The sequence below is a fragment of the Bubalus kerabau genome, chromosome 1 (assembly GCF_029407905.1).
Source record: "Bubalus kerabau isolate K-KA32 ecotype Philippines breed swamp buffalo chromosome 1, PCC_UOA_SB_1v2, whole genome shotgun sequence".
Taxonomy (NCBI): Eukaryota; Metazoa; Chordata; class Mammalia; order Artiodactyla; family Bovidae; genus Bubalus; species Bubalus kerabau.
This window is the reverse complement of record NC_073624.1, coordinates 133,597,834-133,625,508: the sequence shown is the minus strand read 5'-3', so window position 1 is coordinate 133,625,508 and position 27,675 is coordinate 133,597,834. Positions and strand designations below refer to the sequence as shown.

Sequence of the window (27,675 nt, the reverse complement as noted above, 5' to 3'; positions counted from 1 at the left end):
ATTACCACAATGGTTTTTACAGAACTTTACCTGGGAGACCTACACCATTTGAGAGTCTGAGTGGGTGGGTCTGTGGGCAAGACCCACTTGACTGCTAGATACGGGCTTTTATCTTCCTTCATGTTCATATAGGCAGAAGGGAAGGAACCTAGGTCACGTGTTCTCTTTCCACTCGAGCTTGGGCATTCTGTGGATATTTTTAATAACTACAGAATTCCAGACAAAAACAGCAGATGAAATCCCCTATGAAAACAGACTGAAATCTATAAACCAAAGACATTTGAGCCACCCTGGTAGATCAATTATTTAGACACAGACTTTGTCTCAGCAGTCTTCACATATTGGTAGGAGAGCTTGCAGAAACAATTTGCATCAACTCAGAAATAATTTGAAAACACTTAATGCTGCATGTCCTATGGTGAAACTGCATTAGAAAATTTCCATGGAAAAAGACATCATAAAAAGAGTAAAATTTGGAACTTGTATGTCAACAATGTAGACTATCTATAACCACTACCTTACTGGTCCCTCCTGTGAATTCATGATCTATCTCTATAATAATAGTTTTGTAACTCAAATGTCAACCTCAAGTGTTCTTCCAAAAAAAAAAAAAATTTAAAGCAGTGTTTGAGTAATCTCTATGATGTGGCTGTTACAATTTCCGATTGTACTATTTAGATAATGAAACTCTAATAGATTTACATACATATTAGATCTTCTCCGAATTGATGCTGGCCAATATGCTCAAATAATGATGACAGCATTGGCAACAGTGCCACCGTGGTATAATTGATAATCTGAGTAACACCTTTGGGTTGGTTTCGGGTGTGGGTGAACTGGCCCTGCTTAAGATTCTCCATCGTCTTCTCCAGATCCTCTGCAGCATTGTCCAGGAAGGCTCTGAGAGCACTTTTAACACTCTCCAGGCCAGTCTTCATCACAGTCCTAGGGAGGAAAGAAGGGACAACTTATACCTTGTGGTAGGAGCACATAAAATACAAATATAACATGCTTTTAAATCATGTTTATTTGTTCATGACGATAGTCAACTTAATTTTTTTAATCCACTTTCAAATAACATTTTTTTTCTTATATACTTGAAGTTATAGTAATATCACTCCATACATGCATAATCTTTCCTAAATGCCTTTAGAGTCAACTTAATTAGGATCTTGAAGCAAAATGTAGTTCTTTTTTTTTTTTTTTCTAAACATCCTCCCTACTCTCCCGACCCTCCCTGTGGACGCACAAATGAGGAACCTTAATCCCCCAACCAGGGATCAAACCCCAAACCTGCCCTCTATGTTGGGAGCTCTGAATCAACCACTGGACTGTTAGGGAAATCCCAAATGGCTCCCAAAGTTATAATGATTTATGCTTTTCAACTGTGGTCTCAAATTTTGAGAATACTTATTTCATGACTAACAAAACTTAGGTCCTGAGCCAGTTTAGTTCACCTCAGATCCAACAAAACTAGACTGTTTTGTGAGGCAATGGGTGTGAAAGAAACATTTAATGGCGGTTAAACCAAGTTACCAACTGATAGACTTTTTTTTTTTTTTTTTTACTTTTAATGGTAGAAAATCAGTTTTTTCTAAATACGTCTCTGAAGACTGAACTCTGTATGAAAGTGGCATGCTAAAAGCCACTATTTCATGTAGAAAATCAAGGTGCATAATTGTATCTTCTTTCTTCATTTATTATATAAAACATCTCAAATAAAATCTTAAACATTAAAATGAATAATTCAAGGTATCACTGAATATTCTCTGTGGAAGACTTTTAGGAACTTTTATTTAGATATATCCTGGATAATTAATGAATTAAATGAATGGTTTAATGGCTGAATCAAGCTAACCAAATCGGTTTTGTATTTGGATTTCTGGTCACGGTGATACTAGGGCAGGGTAGAAAGTGCATGGACTTGGAAATTGGCCTACTTCCACACTTATTATGGAATCTTGAGCTTCACTTTACTCAACTGTAAAATAAGAATAAAACCCTCATGTTTCCTATAAAACTAAATATTATAACAAAATGGAGTACAAATACCATGCTTTGAAGTTAATAAGCTGTCTAGAGTTGTACCTCATTATTTTTACCTCACATGATATAGTCCCAATGCAACTCTCAATTATATACCTAGCCACTACAGAAATTACTTGAAATTTAAATAACAATCTGTATCTGATTATATATAAAAATAATATAATGCTCTTGTATTATTGGGCTTCCCTTGTAGCTCAGTTGGTAAAGAATGTGCCTGCAGTGCAGGAGACCTGGGTTCGATCCCTGGGTTGGGAAGATCTCCTGGAGAAGAAAATGGCGACCCACTCCAGTATCCTTGCCTAGAAAATCTCATGGACAGAGGAGCCTGGTGGGCTGCAGTCCATGGGGTCACAAAGAGCTGGGCACGACTGAGCGACTAACACTTTCTTACTTGTATTATTAATTTATAAGATATTTTCTTTTTCACCTGAAGTCTTCATTACAATTCCAACGAAGACACTAGCTTTTTCTTCAGATTCCTATATATCATTTTTACACTCATTGACTGAGATAAAAACATATCCATTTACCTTGCATCCAAAGTCTGACCCAAAATATGAAGACAGTTGACAATTGATGTTGCATCATTTCCTAAAGAGGAAACAAATAGCTGTATAAACTGCTCTGAGAAATTCTCAGTGTTCCTCTTTCTATTACCGCTTGTGTTCCAAAAAATTAGTCAAGGCACAACTCAATAAGGATAACTCAATTCAAGGGACTTTTTGATAATCAAGTTTAAAATCATGCAGTTTTTCTGCTTAAAAGTGGTTATGCAAATGTAAGTAGAAAAGCAATAAAGCATGTTTCATCAAATAGCTGACATACTCAAGAAGCATTCAAAGCACTGCACCATCCAAAGAATTTTAACTGGATTCTTCAAACATATCCCCCTCCCAATACCAGTTCACATTATTTTTAAATCATATTGTATGTCAACTTTTTAAGTCAGCCAATATCCTCTGTGAAATGAGGTGAGTTAAAGTCTAATAAAATTTAATTCCCTTTTAATTACCCCAAGTATGTCTGCTTTCTTATTGCATTCAACTGCATTAAGATGAATTATTTTGCCTGAATTTAACTGCATTCACATGAACATGCCTGAATGTTGTTGGTCTTTGGTGAAAAAGAAGTACCAAACCATCATGTAAGAAAGTATCAGAGGCTGAAGAAGTTAGACGTTACTTATGAGATATCTAAAATGGGGCAACTCCCCTTGAAAAATAAGATGAAACTCAGCCATTTTGATAGGAATATTTCATCACTAAGTACAGAAATATGAATCATATAATACATATATTTTACTTTATGATAAGGATACAATAAAGAACATATGAATCCAAAGTAACAAAGTGACCACGCACAATATAGTCTGACACTCATCACTTCTTCATTTCATGCTTTCCTACATGTAATATATACAATAATTTCCTGGTCCTTAGGTTAACAACTCTTATTTGAATGTGAGTTTTTAAAACATTTGAGTATACTATACTCTTTATACACAAAAGTACCCTAAAATGAATGAATTAAACATACATGGAAATTAATCATTTCCTTAGTATGTGGGCATTCCAGGTATAACACAAATACGAAAAAATAAATTAGGTATTCATTGCTGAGACTCTTGAGTTCTTTCAGTAAATGTTCCATTAATCTCATGCTTTGAATCTCAGAACTTCCAATAATAATGATGATAAAATCCGTAGAAGGGCAGAACTTGCCATGCCCCTGTCTATTAACTCGTGGCAGTGCTAGGGCTTCTACTATAGTCCTTAGAAGTATTATTCATTTAGTTATTCATTCACTCAATAAATACACAATAAATACCAGGTACTCTTAAACTTCCAGTAATAAGCTAGAGTTATGGTACTTGCATTTTAATGGAGGACACATAATGAACTATTAAGCCAAAAAAAAAAAAATCAATATGTTACATAATATATAGCCAAGGTAAAAGTATATATAGCAGGGAATGGGGATGAGAGCAACTGGACAGAGTAACAGGGGGAGTGGTCATTGGGTCCTCCCCAAGGAGATGGCATTTGATCAGAGATTTAAATGAACTGAAAGGACAAACCATGCATATATATGGGAGAAGAGCCCAGGTGGTACAAACAGATGTGCAAAGGCTCTGGGGCAGAAAATGAACCTACTGATCCTGGCAAGGAAGTCAAGATGGATGCTGTGGACAAATTCAGGAAAAAGAAGGAGAATATATGGTGGAGACAAGGGAACCAGGTTCTAGAGTATCACAACCAGAGCAAGCACTTTGGACTTTTTTTTTTTTTTTTTTAAGTGCAATAGGAAGACATTTTGAACAGAATGTGAGCCAATTTATACGTTAAGAGGATTCATTCCAGTGTGCCAAATTCTGGGAGGGCAAGAGTAAAAGTGAGTTAGGAAGCCCTTGCAGTCGTCTAGAACCAGTAGATTGAAGATGGCAAATTTGGCCTAGGATATTATTGGTGAAGCAATTAAGAACGTATGTTCACTTTTTGCTTATGTGTTGCCTGTTGGTGAGAGGGAAAGGAGGCAAGGATAACTCCGCAACTGTTTGGGTGAGCAACTGTCTGAGCAGTTGGGTGAATGGTGGTAGGATTCAGTGATGTGCAGAGAGTACAAGGTGGAGGTCAGAGAATGCAAGGGGAGGGGAGGGGTGGGAGTTGGATATTCTGCTTTCAACAGGTGAAGTGCAATGGGCCTATTCATCTCAGCTTGAGATATGGAATAGGCAACTGATACAAAAATCCGGAGTGCAGAGATGAGATCTAAGTTGGAGCTGTAAATCTGGGTCTCCTAAGCATATGGACATTTCTTTGAATCATGGGGCTGAATCAAATGTTAGCATGAACATAAATATAGAGGCAGAAAGGTCCAATAACCTCTAATGTTTGGAGGTAAAAACCATAAGGAGGATGCAGCACAGAAAATGACAGAGGGAAGGCCTGGGAGGGAGAGGGGATACAAAGCGATGCCCATGAATCTCATGCAACCAAAGTCAGCACCAATTCAGAGAGGCTGGCCTCTAACTCTTTTCCTAAAACTCACAGTTCTATTGTCCCTTTATACAGATGATCAGTATCTGTACTTCATACTGAGCCTGGCAATGCCTTTTTCCAAAAGGAGGCTCAGGGCATTTTAAACTTCTATTTGTATAAGCTTGTGAGGTGTGATTTTTGTTTGCTTTGTGCCCTGATGTAGCCCAGCACCTAGACTAGTGCCTGACACATAGCAGGAGCTCAATTAGTATCTGTGGGATGACAATGGGATGTGAGTATGAAGAGTAAGAAAGGGCACCAGTGGCTAGACAAGTTCTGTGGGTCAAGTGAACATTTGTATGGTGAATATGAGATTTCTGTGATTAACAAAGTCACAAAACTATAAGCTCAGGCAGAATACACATTTTCGGACACTCCAGATCAGACAGAGTACAACTTTAAATGGAAACAGCCCTCCATAAAAAATGGTGGGGAAAAGACCCTAAGGAATGAAAGAAAGTATTAACTGAACTTTAGTGTTATAATGTATGGACCAAGCAAAAGAATCTATTTCATTGGCATGTATAGATGCCTAAACTAATGGTTAATCATGAAGAGATAAAGTATGCAGTAAGACTTTTAAATAAAATAGCAACCTGGATATTGTCCTTCTGAAGGAGATATAGATCACCATCATCAGGAATGTCAATCACACTATTAGTAAGAACCAGAAGGGCTAGTTCAGAGCATAGTAAGCTGTTAAAATTTTAAGGTCATGACTGTATTTTCACATACTTAACTGTATGCAATTTCTTAACTGCTCTAAGTAGTATAAAAACCAAAAGTTTGATACTTTCAACTGGTGTTTTTTCCAAGTTCAAGCTATGTCCTCTGTCTTCAAACATAACTCTCATACTTCTAAACACAGGACAATACTTACGGATTACCTAATATCTTTAAGATTATGTGTTTGTGTGTGTGTGTGTGTAACATCAAAGATACAAAGGTACAAAATTAAAATTACAGCTCATAGAATCTAATGACAACATACCCAAGCACAGGGTTTTTAAAAACATTGTTAGCAACTCATAAAATAAAACAACTCCCTAAATAATAACAAAGCTAAAGCTGTTAGAGTCAAAATATCCTTTTTGCATTTTAATCTCAAACTGTTTTATGGTTTTAAATATAAGGTTTCTACAGTTCAGGAGTTTTCAATGGTATCCAAAATTTGATACATGTAACTGCTGCTGTTTTATAAACTAATATACTGAGAATTCGCAGAATGTTGACTTTCTCCTAGGAAAACAGTCAACAGTTATTCTAATTTTTATTCTTCTTTACTTTCCTAACATGGCTCCTGATACAATATCTCATTTTACTATCTTCTCTGAAGAGATGATTAACCTTAGAAAAATATTTATTAATAAGATGAAATAAAATTATGCTAAAAGGTAAAAATTTCTCTCCAAATTATGAGTAGGTAGAAATTGAAGCATGCTGAAGATTTCATTACTTCTGAAGCCTGTGATATTGAAAAGATTAAAATTACTGAGTCCCTAACTTGGTGAAAAGTTTCAGTTCAACTGAGAACATATATTGTACATGCTTTTCTTTTGCTCAAAGTCAGGAAATCCTCTCAGAGTGGCATATTGAAATGAAAGAAGTATCTATCTATCTTCTGATATTATGTTCATTGAAATGTCTGAGTCTGATATTTACCCTCTATAAGAATTAAGCTATTTTTAATATAGCAAGTTTCCTTTATAAATTGAAACTCTTGCTTTTCTCATACATACTGTCCTAAAACTACAGAATCTTTCAGTCACAGGAGTTAGACACGACTTAGTGACTAAACCACCATTCATCATTAAGAGGATCCTTAAGGTCTTAATATGACTGAAAGATTCTGTAGTTTTAGGACAGTATGTATGATAAAAACAAGAGTTTCCTAATGTATAAAGGAAACTTGCTATATATGCAAAATAGTAATCAACAAGGACCTACTGTATAGCACAGGGAACTCTGCTTAATATTCTCTAGCAACCTAAATGAGAAAATAATTTTAAAAAGAATAGATGCATATGTATGACGGAATCACTTTTCTGTAGACATGAAACTAGCACAACATTGTTAACCAATTATACCCCAATAGAAAACGGAACTTTTTAAAAAGTAGATTGTCCTACTTTTAAAATTTGATTTAAACCATTAAATTCTTAGCATAATGACATTCTCAGTTCTCCCAAAGGCACTATCCTCAGGGATTCTTAGTGCTTCAAATGACTTTCATTTCATTATATGTATCCTATTAAACAAACACATACACAATCTGAACCTTTTTTAGGGACAATACAAAATTAACAGTCGTTCCTCAGTATCCGCAGGGGACTGGTCCCAAGACCCTCCCCCAACACCAAAATCCAAGGATGCTTGAGTCCCTTGTATAAAATAGCATAGTATTTGCATATAACATACACGCATCATCCTTTTTACATTAAATCATCTCTAGATTACTAATAATACAGAATATAATGTAAAAGTTATGCAAATTTGTTGAGATATGGTGAATTCAAGTGGTACTTTTTGGAACCTTCTGGAATTATTTTTTTTTGAGTATTTTTGATCCCTGATTGGTTGAATTCATAGATGCAGAGCCTGCGGATATGGAAGGATGACTGTAATATTTCCTAATATCTCCTGATACAAGAAAACTCTTCATTTAAATACATGAACAGGGTTTGGGGGGGGCGGTCACAGGGGAATCAACATAAACTTAATCCACTAATTTTTTAATCAGAGAGAGATATCAATGGATAGAATTCACAATATAAAACTATTTTAAAAACAATATTAAGATTTTGGCACCAGTTTAAATCAGTCATACTCACCTAGAGAGAGAAAACAAGTATTTTAACAAAACCTGTTGTTTCATTTAAACATGTGATAATACTTGTCCAATATTCCTGAAGCTAATATTGGAGCTGTATTAATGATGTGCAAATGTTGAGTTCTAGGGTTATTGAGGTCAACCAGAAGAAATATTGCTGATAAGAAATATTCTGATCATGCTGCAAAATGCTTCCTTTACTCCAGGCATTCCTAGAAACCTGTTTGTCATCAAAGCTGGAAATTCTCCAGTAAATCCTAGGACTCTCTGGACTAACTGTCTTGCTAATTAACTGTCTTGCTATTGTGTTAAAAACTCAGCAGAAAACAGGAAAGTAGACAAAGCCTCTAAATGATAACTATTTTATGCCAGCCTTCTGGAATAGTATCTTGAACTGAATAGATCATTGTTAGTAGAGTTTAATGATCTTGTTTTAAGAGTCATGAGTTATAGTGTTACTTCCTTTTCAATGGAAGTGCTCTAAGTAGAAGGCTTTAAGAATTTTTTAAAAATGTGATTCTCACCAATTGTGAGATAAGCTAAGCTAAGCTAAGTCACTTCAGTCATGTCTGACTCTGTGCGACCCCACAGATGGCAGCCTACCAGGCTCCCCCGTCCCTGGGATTCTCCAGGCAAGAACACTGGAGTGGGTTGCCATTGCCTTCTCCAGTGCATGAAAGTGAAAAGTGAAAGTGAAGTCGCTCAGTCATGTCCGACTCCTAGCGACCCCATGGACTGCAGCCTACCAGGCTCCTCCATCCATGGGATTTTCCAGGCAAGAGTACTGGAGTGGGGTGCCATTGCAATTGTGAGATAAATGGATACTATATTTTTCTTATTCTCAAGGGGAAAAAAATGTAAAGTTTGGGCTATTTGTGAATGTAAGAAAATTCCAAACTGATAGGCTTATCTCATTGCTAAAAGCATCTGCTTACTTATCTACTCTTTAGACTGTAGTCTTCTTAAAGGTAAGACCTGGTTGGTTGATTCATTCCATCATAAGATATTTATAAAACAGCCACTATGTGCCAGACTTCCTCCTGGGCTCTGAGGATACAAAAATAAGCCTTCAAAGAGCTGAGTTTTGCACCAGAGACAGAAGTTAATCTAGTAACTCACAAGTGAGATGAAGAAAAAGTACATAGAGCTAAGAGAATGTTATAATAGTAGAGAGAGTATAATCAGAGAGGTCAGCTATGATTTTCCAGAGAGACTACTACTTAGGTTGAAATCTGAAAGGTGGGTAGTTCATCCCATTATAGGTGTCAGGGACTGGAGAGGGGCATATATAGGATCCCATTACAGTCAGTAATCACGGATGGTGCAAATGGCCTGAGGCAGATATGAAAATGACACTTTCAAGAAGCAAAGAGAAGACCACTTAAGCTGAGGCATCGTAAGGAAGCAAGAATTCTTTGGGAAACAGGGATGGAGGGGTACACAGGGGGAAGACTATGAAACACTAACCAGATTAAATGGCCAGATTAACAATTCTGATCTTAATTCTAGAGAAATGGGAAGCCACTGGCTACACAAGAGTATATTCAGTTTTGAGATCATTTTTTGCTTTGTCTTGCTTTCTGGAGGGGAGGAGAGAGATATGATGGTTTTGGAACACAGTTTAGAAAGGCAAGAGGGAGTTCTGAGAGCAGGGTTAGCATGTTCTTAGAGGCATACAGGTGAAAGACACCTGTAGATTGGCTTAGGTTGGGAGTAGTAAAGAGGTAAAGACATCTTCATTTTTCCATCCTCAGAGCCTAAGAGAATGCCTCACACACAGAAAATATTTACTGAATGAATGCATAAAATGAATGTCATGAAGGCACTTGATTTATTTCCACATGGAAAAAGAAAGCCGTGAAGTGCTGTGTCACTACTGCTATTCCTGTTGGAGTTATGGTTACCAGATTCCACTTCCTCTAAAAATAACTGAGAGCCTTAAATAGGCTATAAGAGTAGACGTTGAGGATTCTCTAAATGCCTTAAAATTAGGCAGTTAGACATTCAGAATTTCCACTTAGCATACCAAATACCAAATGTTGCTCAGTCGTCTCCGACTCTTTGCTACCCTATGGACTGTAGCCTACCAGGTTCCTCCGTCCATGGGATTTTCCAGGCAAGAATACTGGAGTGGGTTGCCATTTCCTTCTCCAGATCTTCCCAACCCAGGGATCAAACCCAGGTCTCCTGCATTGTAGGCAGATGCTTTACCATCTGAGCCACCGGGGAAGTCCAAAGCGAGGGACTTAGCATAAGTGAGGGAAAATGGAGGCATTAAAAGCAGTATTTCATTAGTCAACAATGTGTCCCTGAATATGGCACATGGGGTCCTTATACCTTGTCAACCTGCCTGGGTCTTAGCCAGTTCTAACTGATTTTCCAAAGTACAAGAACTTACTTGTTCCAAAATACACCAACTTATAATTACTAGCAAGCATTTCAGAAGTCAAAAGGGAAGACTACATATAAAACTGTTGCTATTTAGTCGCTAAATTGTGTCCAACTCTTTGCGATCCTATGGACTGCAGCCCTCCAGGCTCCTCTGTCCATGGGATTTCCTAAAAAAGAATACAGGAGTGGATTGCCATTCTCTTCTCCAGGGGATCTTCCCTACCCATGGATTGAAACCACATCTCCTGCATTGGCAGGTGGATTCTTTACCACTGAGCCACCAGGGAAGCCCTATATATAAAACAAATGCTATTTTACTTACTATTTTTTCCATAAAGTATTTTACAGGTATACCAGAACTACTGTTATGCTGGGAATATGGCTTGTTCCCCTTTTTAAAAATCCTACCTTTTTCTAAGATAAAATGAAGTGGTTTAAACACCTTCAAAAGCATATATGAGGCATAAAAACATGACCCATCTCTTTAATTCTTAGTGTGCTTCAATGTATAGAAAATATTTTAAAGTAGGTAAAAGATAAAGCAAATATAGAAGTTTAAATTTGGGGAATCCTCATTTTATATATTAGAAAATTTTCTGAACTAGAGATGAAGTTTTAGAGATATAATTATAATCTGGCAGCCACCTTGGAATAAATATTCCATTGCTGATCAAACTCAGCTCCCCACAATTACCACCATCATGACAAGAGTTTCACCTCCTGGTGTTTTTTAATGCTTCCTTCTTATCACTAATCCCACCTTCCTGACATGTTTCAGGTTAATGTATTTCTTTCTATATTTTTTGCTACTTGACACAAGCCCAAGTATTTCTTTGTTAAATTCAACTTTCACTTCTGTCTCACTTTATTCTTAAGTTAGGCTGTGAACAATTTTTTGAACTAAGTACAGGAAAAACATTTTGATCATCAGTTGGTATCTCCCAGAACACAGAAAAAAATAATGTAAAGATAGGGTGAAAGAAAAAATTAAGAGATTAATATGTCCATATACAAAAGACCACTGTATATATGCTGTTAGGTCTCTTTTTCTTTAGGAAAATCCACAATGGTAAAATTGATACATCAAATGGTCAATACTTGGGACTTCCCAGACAGTTCAGTGGTTAAGACTCCATGCTATCACTGTGGGGGGCACAGGTTGATCCCTGGTTGGGTAACAAAGATCCCGCATGCCCCATGATATGGCCAAAAGATAATAAAAGTTATTTTTTTTAAAGTAAATACCTGAATTATACCACTTCTGCTTTCATGTGAAAATGCCTAGATTTTAAAGATTTCATGGTGCATGCACATTAAATAGCTAACTGCCCTAGTTTAGCCTGTATGTAATTTGAGTCATCTAAATATAAGCTGTACAAATAAGACTAAGAATACCTTAGACTTGAAAGTGGTATGATTACAGTTTACAAAGCACTTTAACATTCATCATCTCATATGAGATTTTATATATACAATAGATCTCTAAAGTTAGTAGTTATTTTAATCTAGTTTCAAAATGAAAAAAATAAAATAAATAATTATCAAGAGAAGTTAAGTCCCTTGTCCAGATCATTCAACTGGTTCAGTTACAAAGAGGGGACTTACATACAGGTTTTCTGATCAAAGTCCATTATTTTCTTCAGGACATCATGTTAATGTCTAAAACCAAGCTATTTCTATAATATGTAAAGTTTACAAGTCTAAGACCTAACATGCTAAAATGTTGACAAAGCTATATTAGAGTATTGTTGAATAATAAAGACTTCTTGACCTTTGTATTGTTTTATAAGCAAATGCCAAAGCAAATTTGAAAAAATAATGTGACATTAATAAAATGCACATTAAAGTATGCTTCCCAGATAAAGACACACAGTAGTTCTCCAATAAATTCCTGTTAAAAATAAAAAATAGTTATATTTAAAGGCAAAGGGATTATAATATACAATGCCTAGATGAAATATTAGAATCACAGATGAAATGAATGTTAAAATCCAGTTCTTCTCCTCTGATTATTACAACAAGTTACAGTATGTATTTATCTTCCATTACTGAGCCCTTAATATATTCAAAGGGAAAAAAGGAGATTAAACAACAGGCAAAACTAATACATGGTAATGAAAGTCTACATTAGTAGACCACTAGTTTAAATATAGGTCCTTTGCAGAGGGCCATAAATTGCAAAATGGCACGAGGTAGGCTTCTGGGATGCTGAAAATGTTCTATGCCTTGAACTGAGAAAATGGGCAAATACATGTAAAATTCCATCAAGCTATGTCATCATGCTGCTCTTAAGATTTGTGTACTTCACTGTATATATGGAATACCTCAAAAAATTTAAAAAGTGAAGTTATAGCAAAATGTAACACTGGAAACCAAGAGGTTAAAATATGTAAGAAGCTAGAGATAAACAACAGAAAGTATTATGGGGTCCCCACCAGAGGTAGATATAATTAGACAGTATTCTCTGAAGACAGATGGAGAATTTTTGAATACATAATTATTATGAGAAGGTTAAAGAGTACATGAAAGTTCTGTCTGAATAATTTACATAGAAGTTTTTCTAAGTTGAAGAGAAGTCAAAACAAAAGGCAGTCAACTGGAGATCATTCTGAAGGCAATTTCCCCTGAATTTTGGATAACTGAAACATTAATGCAAAAAGCTCAGCAATTTATGGGAATCATATCTTAAGAGTACCCAAACGTTGGATATAATAATATTAGAAACCAAATGCAGCATTAAGTAGTCATATCCAGAAGCTATCATTTCTCAAACAAATGTAAAGAATGTAAAAATTATTTGCATATATATATACACACACATATACATGTACCTATTTCTCAGTTTATCCTTTGTGGCTTTTATAGAAATAACATAATCCTTAGGTTTTTTGGTGAATGGACTAGGACTTATAAATCTAAACACACTCAATGTTTTCTTACTGAAGTCACCACAACACTGTCTCAAAATCTAGACAGCCTTGGGCTAAAATTTGCCTTGGCAGTTTATAAAAGCAGATGCAGGAAAGTATAAAAAATAAACTGCCAACTGCTATAGAGTCTTAAAGCCCCACTGCAAGGAGAGTCTGTGAAAAGTGAGTGACTGCCCTGCATGGCTAATGGAAAGCAGTGTTTGGGAACATGAACTTCAGCTACATGAATTCTCAGAAATGAACAAAAACTGACTACCGTGGGGTTTGGAGGTACCAGGGAAGTTGCTTTTGGCAAACCCAGGCCTGTCTCTATTATGAAGTTCCAATGTCTGGAATACAGTCAACATGCAAATTTGTAGTCAAGAGCACTGAAAAAGTAAGTTCAATTAAAAACTGTGGATGGGTATTTAATCTATCAGAGATAACCAAACACAAATTCAGAGGCCCAGTTTTGCTTCACCCCTCTGAAATAAAATAAGGTAGAAACTGCTGTTTTCATTCATTTGATCTTTAATAACATAAGTTTGTGATTTTCAAGTGTGCTTTGGACTGGTATACAAAGTTACGGTCTTCAATTTTACTATAGGTAATGCTACTCATAAACAACCTTGAGGACCTTACCTTGGCCTATGACGACCATGCATGCAGCCATGCAAACATGCATTCATGCAACATAGCAGCACACAACACAGTGCAAAAATGGCAAAGAAAACCAAGCGATGGCCATGCTAGTATTTGTTTAAGGGTCTCCTTACCAAATAGTGAAATCCTATGCCTGACAAGAACTCCAAGTTTGCAGAACAGGCTGAAGACAAAAGAAAAACAAAAGAGAAAAGGGAAAGGGGGAAGGGAAGGTAGAAAAAACAGGGAGAAATTAAATTCAAATGAAATTAAAAAAAAAAAAAGAAGAAGAAAAAAAGAAAAATAAACAGCTGATATATGAGCCGGAAAAAAGCAACATGATGTCACGCAGAAAGAATCAATTCTCTGAGCAGAATGTGGAGTAAAGGTATTAAATAAAGAGTCTTTGAGTGCATATCTTTAACAAACACGGTTAAAAAAGCACATATTATAAGTAAAGGAACCAAAAAAAATCGAAAGCAAAGCTAATTAATATAAAAGCAATCTATACAAACCCCACAAAAGTATAACTACAGAAAACCATAAGGAAAAAAAATTAATTTTATCTGTACCAAAGTACTACTGAAATTCTAGAATTTTTTGTTGTTGTTATGGGCATTATTTAACAATGGAAGTATGGTGCTTTGTGCACAAAATGCTACTTTTAGTATGTTTTCCCATTTGAACTTTCCTTCTTCTAGACCTTGACCATTATCCCATAGACATATACCAAAGCATCCAGTGAATTTCACACAATGAACTAGAAAGAGAATTTAAACCATTTATAATCACTCAAAGAGAAACATTACAGCTGTTATAATTTAAAGGACTTTGAATGCTAATGCATGAGTCAAAAATACCTCTCTTCTAGAGTGAGTTCCCAGGTCTTTGTGCCCTTCCTGGCGCTCACCAACATTAGACTCCAAATAAGGGTGCCCAGCACTCAGCATAATGGCATTGCTGTGCACAAATGCTCACATCAGAACCCAGAATCTGGGCAGTACCTGGTCTTGTCCTGTCTTGTCTGTCACCAGGCAGTCTGGTGACTTTCTTGTTGGGTCCTATTTTTAAGAACATCTCACTTCCACATTACAGCCCCTTCTAAATATCCCTCAGGATTCAGCTCAGGACATGTTTACTCCAAGAAGCCTTTTCTAACACCTGGGAGTGCTCCTTTAGCACTCCCAACCCAAGCTCACAGAAGTCCCCTCCCAGCCAGGGGCCATTTGCAAATATCTATCATGACACTTAACCTCCATATTTATATACCTGACATTATTTTCACATCTATCCACACTCTTCTGAACTCTCAGACACACAGGTGTTCCATAGCTAGAACTTGCCAAAGCTCTAATTTTGAAAATCCACTTGTATAGCACCACCTACACTCAGCCTGATTTTTCCAGTCATGGTAGCAGCTATGTCCTGACAGCCCTGCCCTCTCTTGCCATCTTTGCCATCGCTACCAGGGTACAGATATACATCTCAGTACTGGGGATACAGACTATGCCACGGAATACAGTGCTGGCAACTGCTCATGGCAGAATGGGAAAAAGGAGACAGAATCACTTTTTTGATGTTGACCACTTTCACAGTAAGTTTTGCCCATTATTTCTCACTTTAGTAACAATGTGATATAACTTATTGGTGAAAAGTCATTATATAGGGCATAGGGTGGCTTTTCCAAGAAAATATTCATCCACAAGTGCTTAAATGACTTTGAAGTCTTAGGAAATCTCTAACCAGTGCTCCTTTTTTTTTTTTCAATGATCTTGTCAAGTAGACATTAGACACAAGATTCAAACTTAGTCCACTGAGCTGCATTATCTATCTTTAAGCTCTAACTGAAATGAACAAAGACAATAAACAAAAGCACCTTTCTCCAGGTATCCTCATTCACTGAGCTTTCTCTGTGTTAAGTCAATAAGGATCTGTCTCTGGGACTTCCCTTGTGGTCCAGTGGTTAAGACTCCAAGCTTCCACTGTAGGAGCCATGGGTCTGATCCCTAGTTGGGGAAGGCCCCATATGCCAAGTCACACGGCCAAAAAAAAAACCTCACAAGGATATGTCTCCACCTGAAGAGACTGTTTACATCTTAGAATTGCTTACATTTTGGATTATTGGAAACTATTTTAAGCAGTATCTTTTACCTGTTACTCACCCTCTCTAGTATTAGGGTGAAACATTCTGAGATGATGTTGAATTTGTAATACGCGGATCATGTTGTAACCTGATTAATCTAAACCTGGGATGTTTTGTGATGATGGGAAACAGAATTGCTCTGTATCCCATCCCATCAGATCACATTTATGTCTGAGAATCTGTCACAGACAAATGACTTCTTATGATATCAGCTGTTTCCTAACCCTGTTGTTAGTCGCTCAGTCGTGTCCAACTCTTTGCAACCCTGTGGACGGAAGTCTGCCAGGCTCCTCTGTCCATGGGGATTCTCCAAGCAAGAACACTGGAGTGGGTTGCCATTGCCTTCTCTGATTCCTAACCCTAGTCATTCCTAATTAGTAACAGATGCGTCACCAGAGAGACAGACATACAGATATATGTTGGGTTGGCCAAAAAGTTCATTCCAGTTTTTTAGGACATATCATATAGATGGGAAAACCTGAATGAACTCTTTGGTAAACCCAATGGAAAGCTGCTGCTAAGTCGCTTCAGTCGTGTCCGACTCTGTGCGACCCCATAGACGGCAGCCCACCAGGCTCTCCCGTCCCTGGGATTCTCCAAGCAAGAACACTGGAGTGGGTTGCCATTTCCTTCTCCAGTGCATGAAAGTGAAAAGTGAAAGGGAAGTCGCTCAGTCATGTCTGACTCTTAGGTCCTCAAAAAAGACAAATCATATCTCTCCCCTTCTGTGCTATCCCCTTTCCAGGTGTAGTTCCCGTGCAAACTCTAGGTCTGATCAGTACTAACCTATAGTTTCTTTAAAGCACTTTCCATAATCCTGTTACTCCCTTTCCCTGTACCCTTCACTACTAACATACTTAAGAATTCAAAATGCATCTGCAGCTTCCTCCCTGACTCTGCCTTCTGAGTGTCCTTTCCACCCCTCGTGGCTTCTCCTTGAAGTTCTCAATACCCTCCAAATAGTTCATCTAATAACCTCTTTTTCAGCCTCCATCCTGCAGAGCTCTCCACAGTACTCAGCATCATTTACTCACCTCTGTGAAACCCTGGTCTCTGTTTTACAGTATTATTTCCCACTTCTTTGCTAATGAGTTGTTCTCTCTGTTCTTCAAATATCCACTTCTGAAAACCCTCCAAGTGTAACAATTCTCCAAGTTTTTGTGTTCAGCCCTTTCAGCTTCTCCCCGCTTCTCCCTTGGTTTCCTCTTGCTTTCCAAGCTTCAAGCATTAGATGGGTATAGATTGTCCCCAAATACGTCATTTCTTGCCCTGATCTCTCCAATACCAAACACCTATTTCTCACTTCCTGCTGTACACTTCCAGCTAAAATGACCTGTTAGCACTTACTTCTTCCAGAAGCACCAGTTTAAACAAACTCAACCTCTTCTCAAAATTGTGTTGTGCTGTGCTAAGTTGCTTCATTCATGTCCGACTCTGCAACCCCATCAGCTGAAGCCCACCAGGCTCCTCAGTCCATGAGATTCTCCAGGCAAGAATACTGGAGTGGGTTGCCATTTTCTTCTCCAGAGGATCTTCCCCACCCAGGGATTGAACCCATCCCTCTTACGTCTCCTTCTTTGGCAGGCGGGTTCCTTACTACTAGCGCCACCTCAGTTCAGTCTCTCAGTCATGTCCGACTCTTTGCGACCCCATGGACTGCAGCATGCCAGGTCTCCCTGTCCATCACCAACTCCTGGAGCTTACCCAAACTCATATCCATAGAGTCGGTGCCATCCAACCATCTCATCCTCTATCATCCCCTTCTCCTCCTGCCTTCAATCTTTCCCAGCAACAGGGTCTTTTCAAATGAGTCAGCTTTTTGCATGAGGTGGCCAAAGTATTGGAGTTTCAGCTTCAGCATCAGTCCTTCCAATGAACATTCAGGACTGATTTCCTTTAAGATGGACTGGCTGGATCTCCCTGCAATCCAAGAGAATCTCAAGAGTCTTCTCTAACACCACAGTTCAAAAGCATCAATTCTTCAGCACTCAGCTTTCTTTATAGTCCAACTCTCACATCCATACATGACCACTGGAAAAACCATAGCCTTGACTAGATGGACCTTTGTTGGCAAAGTAATGTCTCTGCTTTTTAATATGCTGTCTAGGTTGGTCATAGCTTTTCTTCCAAGTGACAAGTGTCTTTGAATTTCATGACTGCAGTCACCATCTGCAGCAAGTTTGGAGCCCCCAAAAATAAAATCTGTCACTGTTTCCATTGTTTCCTCAAAACTAGTTCTTCTGAAGTATCTTGCTTTCATTAGTCACACCAGCATTGTTCTAACCACTCAGTGGAGAAACTTCAGCCCCACGTCGGCCTTCTCTTGTTTCTCTGCCACAAGACTCACTACTGAGGCACGCTGGTTTCCTCGTTCTGTGTTTCTCACACACAGCCTCTTTCTGTATTAATGTCTCCTCTGCATTCCCAGCGCTTTATATATGGCTCCAATGATACTCATCACAACGTAGTATATGGCCTAGCTCTATATGTATGTGTCTATTCAGCTGTACTTCTAAATCCATTAAAGCTAGGAACTGTGCCCTCGTGCCTGTGTGTTTATCCTCAGACCTAGGATAGCGTCTTGTACCCAGCGGGCATTCAGAACACTTGCTGAACAAACCCAAGGGTAGCACCACTTACTGGAGGCATCACTTCTGTTACAACAGCCTGCATCCCTGTCATAGCTCTGAACGGCTGCTGTGGTCTCCTAGCCATGCCACTTTTATAAATCCCACTTTTGCTGCCAGGCTGTTCTCAATTCTTCTATTTAAAAAGCATTAATGTCTTCTTAGTGCTCATGAATTATTTTAAAAATGTTTTTTTTAAAAAAAGCAAAATTAAATTTTATTCTGACTGCTACTATCAATTACAGTGTTCCATAATCTATATAACCTACATTTCCCCTAAATGACCCAGCTTCTACTCTTTATGTTGTTTTCTAAAAAATATCCCCCTTTCTTAATCTCTGATCTGCATGTTTCTAAGATCATCTTTGACTGTCATGACTTCCATACATCTCTAAGCCCATCCATACCGATCCAAAGGAGTCTTACTTTATTTGGAATCCCATAGCACTGCTTGGCTTTCTGCTATTGGGACTATATGTATTCCCATACACTCAGCCACTGCCATGAACACTCCTGAAGTACAGCAGAGCAATAAATGCTTGATATATAATTTCTAGTGCCAGAAGGTATTCAAACAACTAATGGGAACAACTTGGTTTTAACTGTGGAAAAGTTAACTTAGACCCACTCAACTATAGCTACACACAGCTATTAAATCATGGCAATGCTTATTATGTGTATGAAGCTATGCTTGTATGTTCACAGTAGCAGGGTCAGTTTTTTTAATCTATTTCATTCTTTTTTTTTTTTTTTTTTTTTTTACTTATTTTAGTCACTAAAGTAAAACTTAGCTGAAGTGGTACAAAATCAGATTTATAAATTTCAGTGATTCCACTTCAACATGCCAAACACATTGTTTGTTTTCATTAATGTGGTAATGATGTTGGTTATTTTAAAACATACTTTTATGATTATTAAGGTAAGATTTTTTTTCATTTTAGAAACTTAGAAAACACATAAAAATAGTAATACAAAATCTACATGTACTACATAAAGAAAACTACCATTAACATTAAATTTATCCCTTACCACTACTTTTCTATACCTAAAAATTTAGTTTTAAAAAAAATCCAGATCAATACTATTTGAACATGTATTTTATTTTTTAAATAATTTCCCTAAGTTGTCACATATTTATATCCATCATCATTTTAATGACTGGACAAGATGTACCATAATTTGCTTATCATCACCTTATTCATTTTTCCACTCTGAGTTTTTTTTCTCTCTGAGCTTAAGTTCAACCTATGTTTGGCACAAAAGTACTGTAAAGAAATCAGTTACTTGTCCTATTATATCTCTCATTTCTGTGTGTTGGAATTTTAATGGCATATATTCCTTTTGGAAGTGCTCACTGGAGAAGTAAAACTTATCAACCCTCTTTCCAAGAGGTGAAGAAAAATTTGAAGATGAAACCATTAAAAACTGGGGAAGTATTACTATAAGGGCCCCAAACTACATCAATGGAGGCTAGCACAGACTCATGCTATTTTCTGATTTATTATATGAGGGATATATTTGGTAAAGGAAAATTAGTTACTTCTATAGTTAGTGAATTATTCTCAGAGTAAGACTAAAACTGAAATGGCGATAACAAAACCCAAAAGGGGAGGGGAAAGAGCAGAATTCACACATTTTTTTTAATTTCCCCCCTATATTCTCTAATTATATTGTGTTCACTTATGTAACTGAATGTCATTAAATTAACACCACCTGTAAGAACAGAGTTTCTGTTACAAAAGGCTAACTGGCCAGAGACGACCAGGTGACTGTGCAGTTGCCTTGGTTTCGGTGTTTAAGGGTAGCGCTGCACTGGTGCTCTTCCACCTACTGTGTGCATTCAAGTGTCCACAGGGGGACATGGGGCCAGCGATGTGGATGAGTGCATGTATGAAATGAGGCGGGAAGGGTCCCTCTCTCTCCCAGAGAAGACGGAAAGAAGGCCAGGCCCAAGTGGGCAAGGGATGAAATTTGCATCTTGGAAAATAGTTCTTCCTTCTCTTTTCTTCCGGTAACACAGTTGGTGTAAACAAAGTAAGCCACTGGGATGGATTCTCCGTTATCTTTATCAGCTTCACAAGAACCTTATTATTTGAAGAAGTTTGGAAACTTTTTTAATGCTGTTGCAATCCTACGTCACATAACTGGCTACTTATTGCTTGGTAAAACAGGCAATAAACACACTCAAGAGATGAGCTTAACATCCCACCCCCAGTGTTAGATAACAAAGGAATCTTATTTATTTTTTACCCTCTGGTGGCAGGCTATATTCAATCTCATCTCATTCTGTTCAATAGGCTGATATTGCACTGCCATTCAGCATATTATTAAAGTCAAGTCCATGCTATGACTCTAAAACTGCTCTAAAATGTCTTAAAAAAAAAAGAGGCTTGTTTTCCAAGCAAGGTACTGTTGACAGATAGATAGACACTGTGAGATAATAAATGCATATTCTTTTAAAACATTAAACCTGTGATAATTTTGCTAAACAGCAATAGATAGATAAAAAGAAAGTGAAGTCCAAGGAACCTCCTGTATTCTGCTTTATACACGGTACTCATTTTCACAGAAATTTTTTTCAATACAATCTAAAAGCTTGGTATAGACTCCTGAGCAATGTAATACAGAAGCAGACTTTCTCAGGAATTGATTCTCATGCATCCTAACTTCTGGCAGAATTTTGAGGACTCGGACTTGAAATTGCCAGCAGAATCACAAATCTAAAGAATATTTAGGTTTAAACATAAATGAGAAAGCACGACTAGGATGTGGCTTGAGTGGTGTGAATGGAAAACCTCAGAAAGTATATATGTTTACATCATTTTATCCCAGGATTGGTAATAATTTTTTTCATTTAAAATTATAATCACTGTAAATGAGATCTTGCCCTCCTGAAAAACACAGGCTGGCAAAAATATTAGATTTGAAAAAATTTTAATGAAACCAATGTTAAGAGCATCATTTATCAAAAATACTAATATACTGATGTATCTCTAGTCTCTACTTGTGGATTCTGAACTGTGTGTTTTTATTCCCTCAACTCAGTATTATATTTAGCAGTAAAATATAAGAAAATTCAATACCTAGAACACATGTATTAACTTGCCCAAACCATCATCTTTGTAGCATTTGATTCCCAGGGGCCAAGGAAGATGGGTAAACGCTCTGCATGCTCCTACTTCAAGATCCTGAGATACTCTTTCTCAAATGCAAATATACTTAAACAATAGTCTTTATTTTTATAGCTGTTTACCTAGTCACCATTTCTTTCTCTTTGTTTGATGCATGTCCTCCAGAACAGAGAGGTCTGCTTGCTGCAGATAAGAAGTATAAACGGTGGTTTTTGAAATACTGATCAATTAAAGGAAGAACGACCTGAAAGAAAGGAAAAGAGAACAGATCTACACAGTGGAATCTTTTGGGGGACCAATGCATGCTGAGTCTTTGGTGCAGGCAGAGCTCTGTTCACATGCAATGAGTCCCCAACATTCACAGCCATGCCAGTCAGCACCATTTCAGAGTATCCCTCTCTGCTCTCTCCAGTCCATGTGTGTGTGTGGTGGGGGGATGCAGGGGTAGGTTGGGGTGGGGTGTCATTATGAAAAACACACTGAATTTTCAGTGTTTGAAATTAGTCTCAATACTTTCTCAAAATGAAGTAGTCTTAATATTTTCACACACTGCAGTTCTGTGCCCAAAAGATTCAACGGCAATCAAGGATGACCTTCTATGGAGTCTCTACTATGTCTGAGGACTGTATCTGACATGCTATAATCCCATGTGTCCCAGTGACCACTTTGTATGGTAGGTGTTATCAACTCTGTTTTCGAGGTTGAAGATGGAGATGAAGATAAATTGAGATGAAGACAGTGAATGATTTACTCAGCCACATCGCCACTTACCGACTTACAAAGTTCTTCATCCCTGGCCTTGATCAAAGCCTACCTCTCAATTCTGCACGCTAATCCTGCTGGCCTTTGTCCAATCGCCCCTCCCCCATCCACAGGCTGTATACATGCCATGCCCTCTGTCTGAAATGTCCTTCCCACGCCCCGTAACCACCGAGTCACTCCACCCCTCCTGCAGGCCTCAGCGCAGTAGCACTTCATCAGGTAAGCCTTTGCTGGCCTATCAATGACATAAACTCCCCATATCCTCTGGTCCTCTAATATCATTTGCAATTTTATATTTTATTTGTGTGACTTTGGATTAGTCTGTCTCCCTAAGCGTCTATAAGGTTCATGAGAGATAAAAACATTTTGGGGATTGTTTAAACCCCTCTCTTGGCCTCTATGACCCCTGCTTGCTCTGTTTCATTTATCAATGATTCACTTGTACCTAGGACTTTGCTGCAAACCTGCCGTAAGCACTAGATACATATTCATTGAATAAATAAATGAAAAAGGTGATAATAATAGGCATTATCAGTATTTAGACTCTAGTCTAAATCTAGTTTTTTTCCTACATGGTATATTTTAAATAATATATTTATTATTTTTTAATAATAGGAATACACAAGTTTCCAGTGATCTGCCTAAAAAGTTGTGACATTGCCTGAACTTAGCAACTGACATATAATAGGTACTCAGTAAATATGTGAATGAATGAATCACAGAGTAGAAATTAAGCCTCATTAGGCATCTGCAAACAAAATCACTAGGAGTGCTGAGCACGCTGGCAATGGTATACAAGAATGTATTCTAAATGCATGATTAGAGGTCATGAATACAGCATTTCTTGATCACTGGTTATCAAGGAGGATTACACCCTGGTAGAACAGATACCTAGCAATGTGCAGCCTAAGACAAACTTCAGATGACTGATACGGACTTTGGGTGCTATACTGAATGCAAAGAACAGACAGGAGAAATTTCCCTTATAATAAAGAATAACAATTCTGAAAACATAATAGAAGCCAAATATTAATCAATCAAAATAACATGGCCTTTTACAGATGACCACATACAAGTACTTTGAAAGGAACCTGACAGAAATAATCAGGTCTTCAGGTTAACTAAAACATGTTGTAAATAGGAAAGCTTCCCAAGGGAATTCTGTCTTTGTGACGCTGAATCTATATCCTTGTAGGCTAATGCATGACACAGACCAGACATACAGTAAACACTGAGTAAGTGAATGGACCCAACGTGGAGACTCTGCAACTCTTCATCTCTTTCCTGTACTGGCTGAAAGGAAGTCAGGAATGTTTCAGACATAGAGCAGAGTTTTGCTGAATTCATATTAAGTGGAATAAATAAAAATGATAGGCTATACTCTAACCATGAACAACTGATCCTGTCTGAGCTTCAGTTTTCCTTTTCTGAGTAGGACTCAGGCTTCACAATAAAGACTCTATACTATAGGCTATAACATAATCATTAAAAATTAACTCAGGCTTTTCCTCTTTAATGAAGAAATATGCATCTAAAATTTTAAAGTCAGATCAATATTCAAATGTTAGGAAGTAGCTATTTCTCCTTTAGTCATATGATGAAGCCAAAAAAAGAGAACTTTGAGTCAAACTTCATAGAGAACAAAGTCATTTGAGGAATACCGTACGGAGAGCAGAACAAGTTATTTTAAGTATGACCAAGGATGCTGGGAGCAAATTTATCCTACATGATTCATGCAGTTATTTTCGTGCCACAGAATATTTACTTAGAGGAGAATTCATATTTGTAGACAAGTGCATTCTGCAAAGAGGCGACTATCTAAAGAGTATATTTGGTAAACAAACATATTGAAGGAAAAACAAGACAGATTGTATACTGTACTTTAGCAAAGAACTTGATTTCTTGTTCATAAGGGAAATGTTCTCCTTTGCTTCTGCTGCCACCATCTGTAGACATGAAGAGTTTTTTAGGTACATGTTGCACTTCAAACACTGCAAAATATTCACCCAAAACGCAAAGTTTAGAACACACTGCTAAACGTGTTACCCTCCTAAACTGAACACAAAGAGAGAAAGGTTAACCTTAGCAGTGTCATTAATGAAAAAAAAAAAAAAAGATGAAAAATGTACCCAAGTCAAAATAAAAAAGCTTTTGAGACAGCCCACACATGTGGTTACAATCACAAACTTCCGATATAACTCTGAGATCTTATTAACATGTACTGAGAAAACTGGAATAAAGTAAAAAGTCCACATTTTTAGCAGTAAAATCCCACATTTTCTTTCAGTGAGAAAGAAGCTCACAGAGGTAAGAAAAGTGAGTAGAGAAGTGTTTTTAAATAAACAAAATTCATTAGATTTTAATACTAGTCTCCAAAAAGATAGTTACTTCTTGGTGTGACAAAGCTAAAGCTATTAATATTAATATACCAAAGGAAAAATTGCAGGAAGCCAGTGCCTGTGATGAGGGGGAGGACTACAATTATAATACTAGGTTGGAAAATTAACATTCTGCTAAAGAACAAAGAAGTTCACCAATGTCAAAAGATAATCTCCATAAGCAAAGGAAAAATCCCCAAAGTTTCCCCATGTATAGAAAATGAGTTCAAGGTTAAGAACTGATTGACCTAATGTATTTAGCTTAAAAGGTGGCCTTTCCTCATTCCCTCATGCATACAGAAGAGATTTCATGCATACTGAAGAGGTAGTAATAAACTATAATAATCACAACGATATGCAGAACAGATTGGAGAGCTAAGAATTTCAGAACTGGATATAAGGATTTAGTAAAATTTGTAAGCAGAGCTTCCATATTTTATAAGAATCAAACTGACTTTTCCTTGAAAAAGTTCTTTTGCAAAGAGAAATAAAAACAATTGAAAATAGGCTTTTAAATTTTTAAAGACACAAATTTGGCATAAGTTTTAGATAACCTAGGTAATATTTTGTAAAATGAGACAATGATCTTCTCATGAATAAGTAAAAGAAAATTATGTATTTTTAACATTTAAGAATTTCATTTTTTAAATCAACTTGGCACTAAATCTCTCTCAAACATTTGCACAATGGTTGGATCTACCTAAGGGGCTTCTCAAATAAATGTTATTCAGACAGAATTTTGTACCTATCTAAATCTTACCACACTTCAAAGCATTAAATAGGAAATATTTTTCCATTAATTACACATTTTAATAAAAATGCTTATGCAGAAACTATGAAAGGATTTGGAGAGAGGATGATCTATGATATAACACAAAAATTAGAAAAGGCACATGCATATTCTTATCGGCACCATGAGTCTATGTTTAAGAATGGCTATATTAAAGATGTGTTGCAAAGGCAATAATCATAAAAATTTGGGATTTTAGTAACAGTGGAAAATGAAAATAAATGACTGTATAGACAATCTCAACTCTGTCTGATCCTCTAACAGAGTTCTTATACATAACTTGCTTTTCAGTCATCTGAAAAAGGAACGACTAACATCAGCAATTGTAAGCAAACAAAAAACTAATTTTGTTGGGCTCTATTCTAATCTAACCTTATTTCTCCCCAGAATTCTGTCTACAAGACCTTCTCCTATAGAAAAAAAAGAAATGTGTGAAGTAGGTGAACTTGCCCTGTAGTAAGCTTCTCACCACTTCTTATACAGAAACACTGTCCTAGGATGTTCATTCAGAAACTGGAATATAGCACGACTAAAGTCTAAACAAATTTCATCCTTCAACGTTCTGTTTCTGTTATCCATAGGAAGGCAAGAGAAAAGTTTGCTTTTCTTGTTCCCTTCTCCAAATGATCACTCTTTTTTCCCCTCTTCTCCTTTCTCTGGTCAAAACGAAGGCTGGATGCCAGAATTGCTGTTCATTCATATACTCTTAAATGTGGATTAGAAATGTCAACATTTAAGTTTGTGCATAAAAGCTTCAAAAATCCACCATGGCCTCATGCTTGTTCTCTGGTGAAATATCATTGAGGGCAATTTGGCTATTAGTCAGGATGACTACCATATTTGAAAAAATACTGATGGATGACATACAAAGAGATTGCATATTATGGATTAGTTTATATAATTGGTCTTTATGAAAAAGTTGGTTAAGAGATCAAAAATATAGCATTTGTACTGTAGATAAGGAGGCAGGTTGAAAGACAGGAAGGTTCTCTAAGAGACTGATGCTCAAACTGAATATCTCTAATCATATCTGGGATCCAGGGACCCAGCAACAAGAAAATATCAGAGCTCAAATTTCTATAAACTTTAATCTGATGCTATGCTGAAAACTAAGCATAAATCCTAAGATAACAGCAGCAAAAAGAGCCCCTGATTAGGAGGGATCTTTTGCTGATGTATTGCTATGAGACCTAGGACTATGGACCCCAAGGAAAGGGGCTGAAAACCGAAAGAATGTGGGTTAAAAAAACCAAAATAAAAACAGAAATACAACCCTAAAAGTGGAAAAGAAAATAAGATGACCACCAGCAGAGCACACAGTTTTTCAAAAAGGACAAAACTCTACTCTTTATATCTAATACCAACCAGTGGCTGGAATGGGATCTGACATGAAGGTAAGTCATTAACAACTTGAATTTTAATTCAACAATGCTGAGGACAAACACAAAATAAGAGAAGTGAGAGGAGGCTGTCTTGATGATCTGATTCAAATCTACGATTTAAATTAAGGAGTTCTTTTTGTACTTAAATGTCACTGAGCCAGATGGAGAAGAGGTCTTTCCTTTCACCCTAAGGGGATAATAAAGTTTCGCATTGCTGATACTCTAGTACAAATGTGTGTTCCTGCAAAGGCTAAACTTGAAGACTTTCCAATGTCTAGACATTTGGAGAATCCAAAGAGTTTTAGTTCCTTTTTTAAAAGAGCAGAACAATTAATTTCATAAGGAAGGATTTAACTGTACCTTAAAATTTGATGTCCATCCAATGTATCTTTCAAAATGAAAAATCAATGCCAATATACATTTTAAGGAGAAAAGAATTGCATGTTAGAATTTTTTTAAAGTTCTCAAAATTTACCCATCCTTAAAAAATGAGTTTTCCTATTGACTTTTAGACTCAAGTTAATATTAGGATGGATATAAAAATGTTTACACCATCAGGAAACAGACCATAAGCATCCCAGTGGTCTATGCTGTTCTAGATCC

General features: G+C 36.9%; 1 protein-coding gene across 1 annotated transcript in view; it reads right to left on the bottom strand.

The window, feature by feature from the left end:
• The window catches only part of RYR2 (ryanodine receptor 2), a 764,447-nt gene that overhangs the window by 157,726 nt on the left and 579,046 nt on the right, over window positions 1–27,675 (bottom strand). Inside the window, exons 63-67 of the mRNA XM_055589046.1 lie at window positions 24,404–24,468; window positions 21,883–22,004; window positions 13,994–14,043; window positions 2,580–2,640; window positions 707–945 (exon numbers count right to left, since the gene is read on the bottom strand). Coding sequence (XP_055445021.1) covers window positions 707–945; window positions 2,580–2,640; window positions 13,994–14,043; window positions 21,883–22,004; window positions 24,404–24,468 — 537 coding nt within the window. The remainder of the gene's footprint in view (window positions 1–706; window positions 946–2,579; window positions 2,641–13,993; window positions 14,044–21,882; window positions 22,005–24,403; window positions 24,469–27,675) is intronic.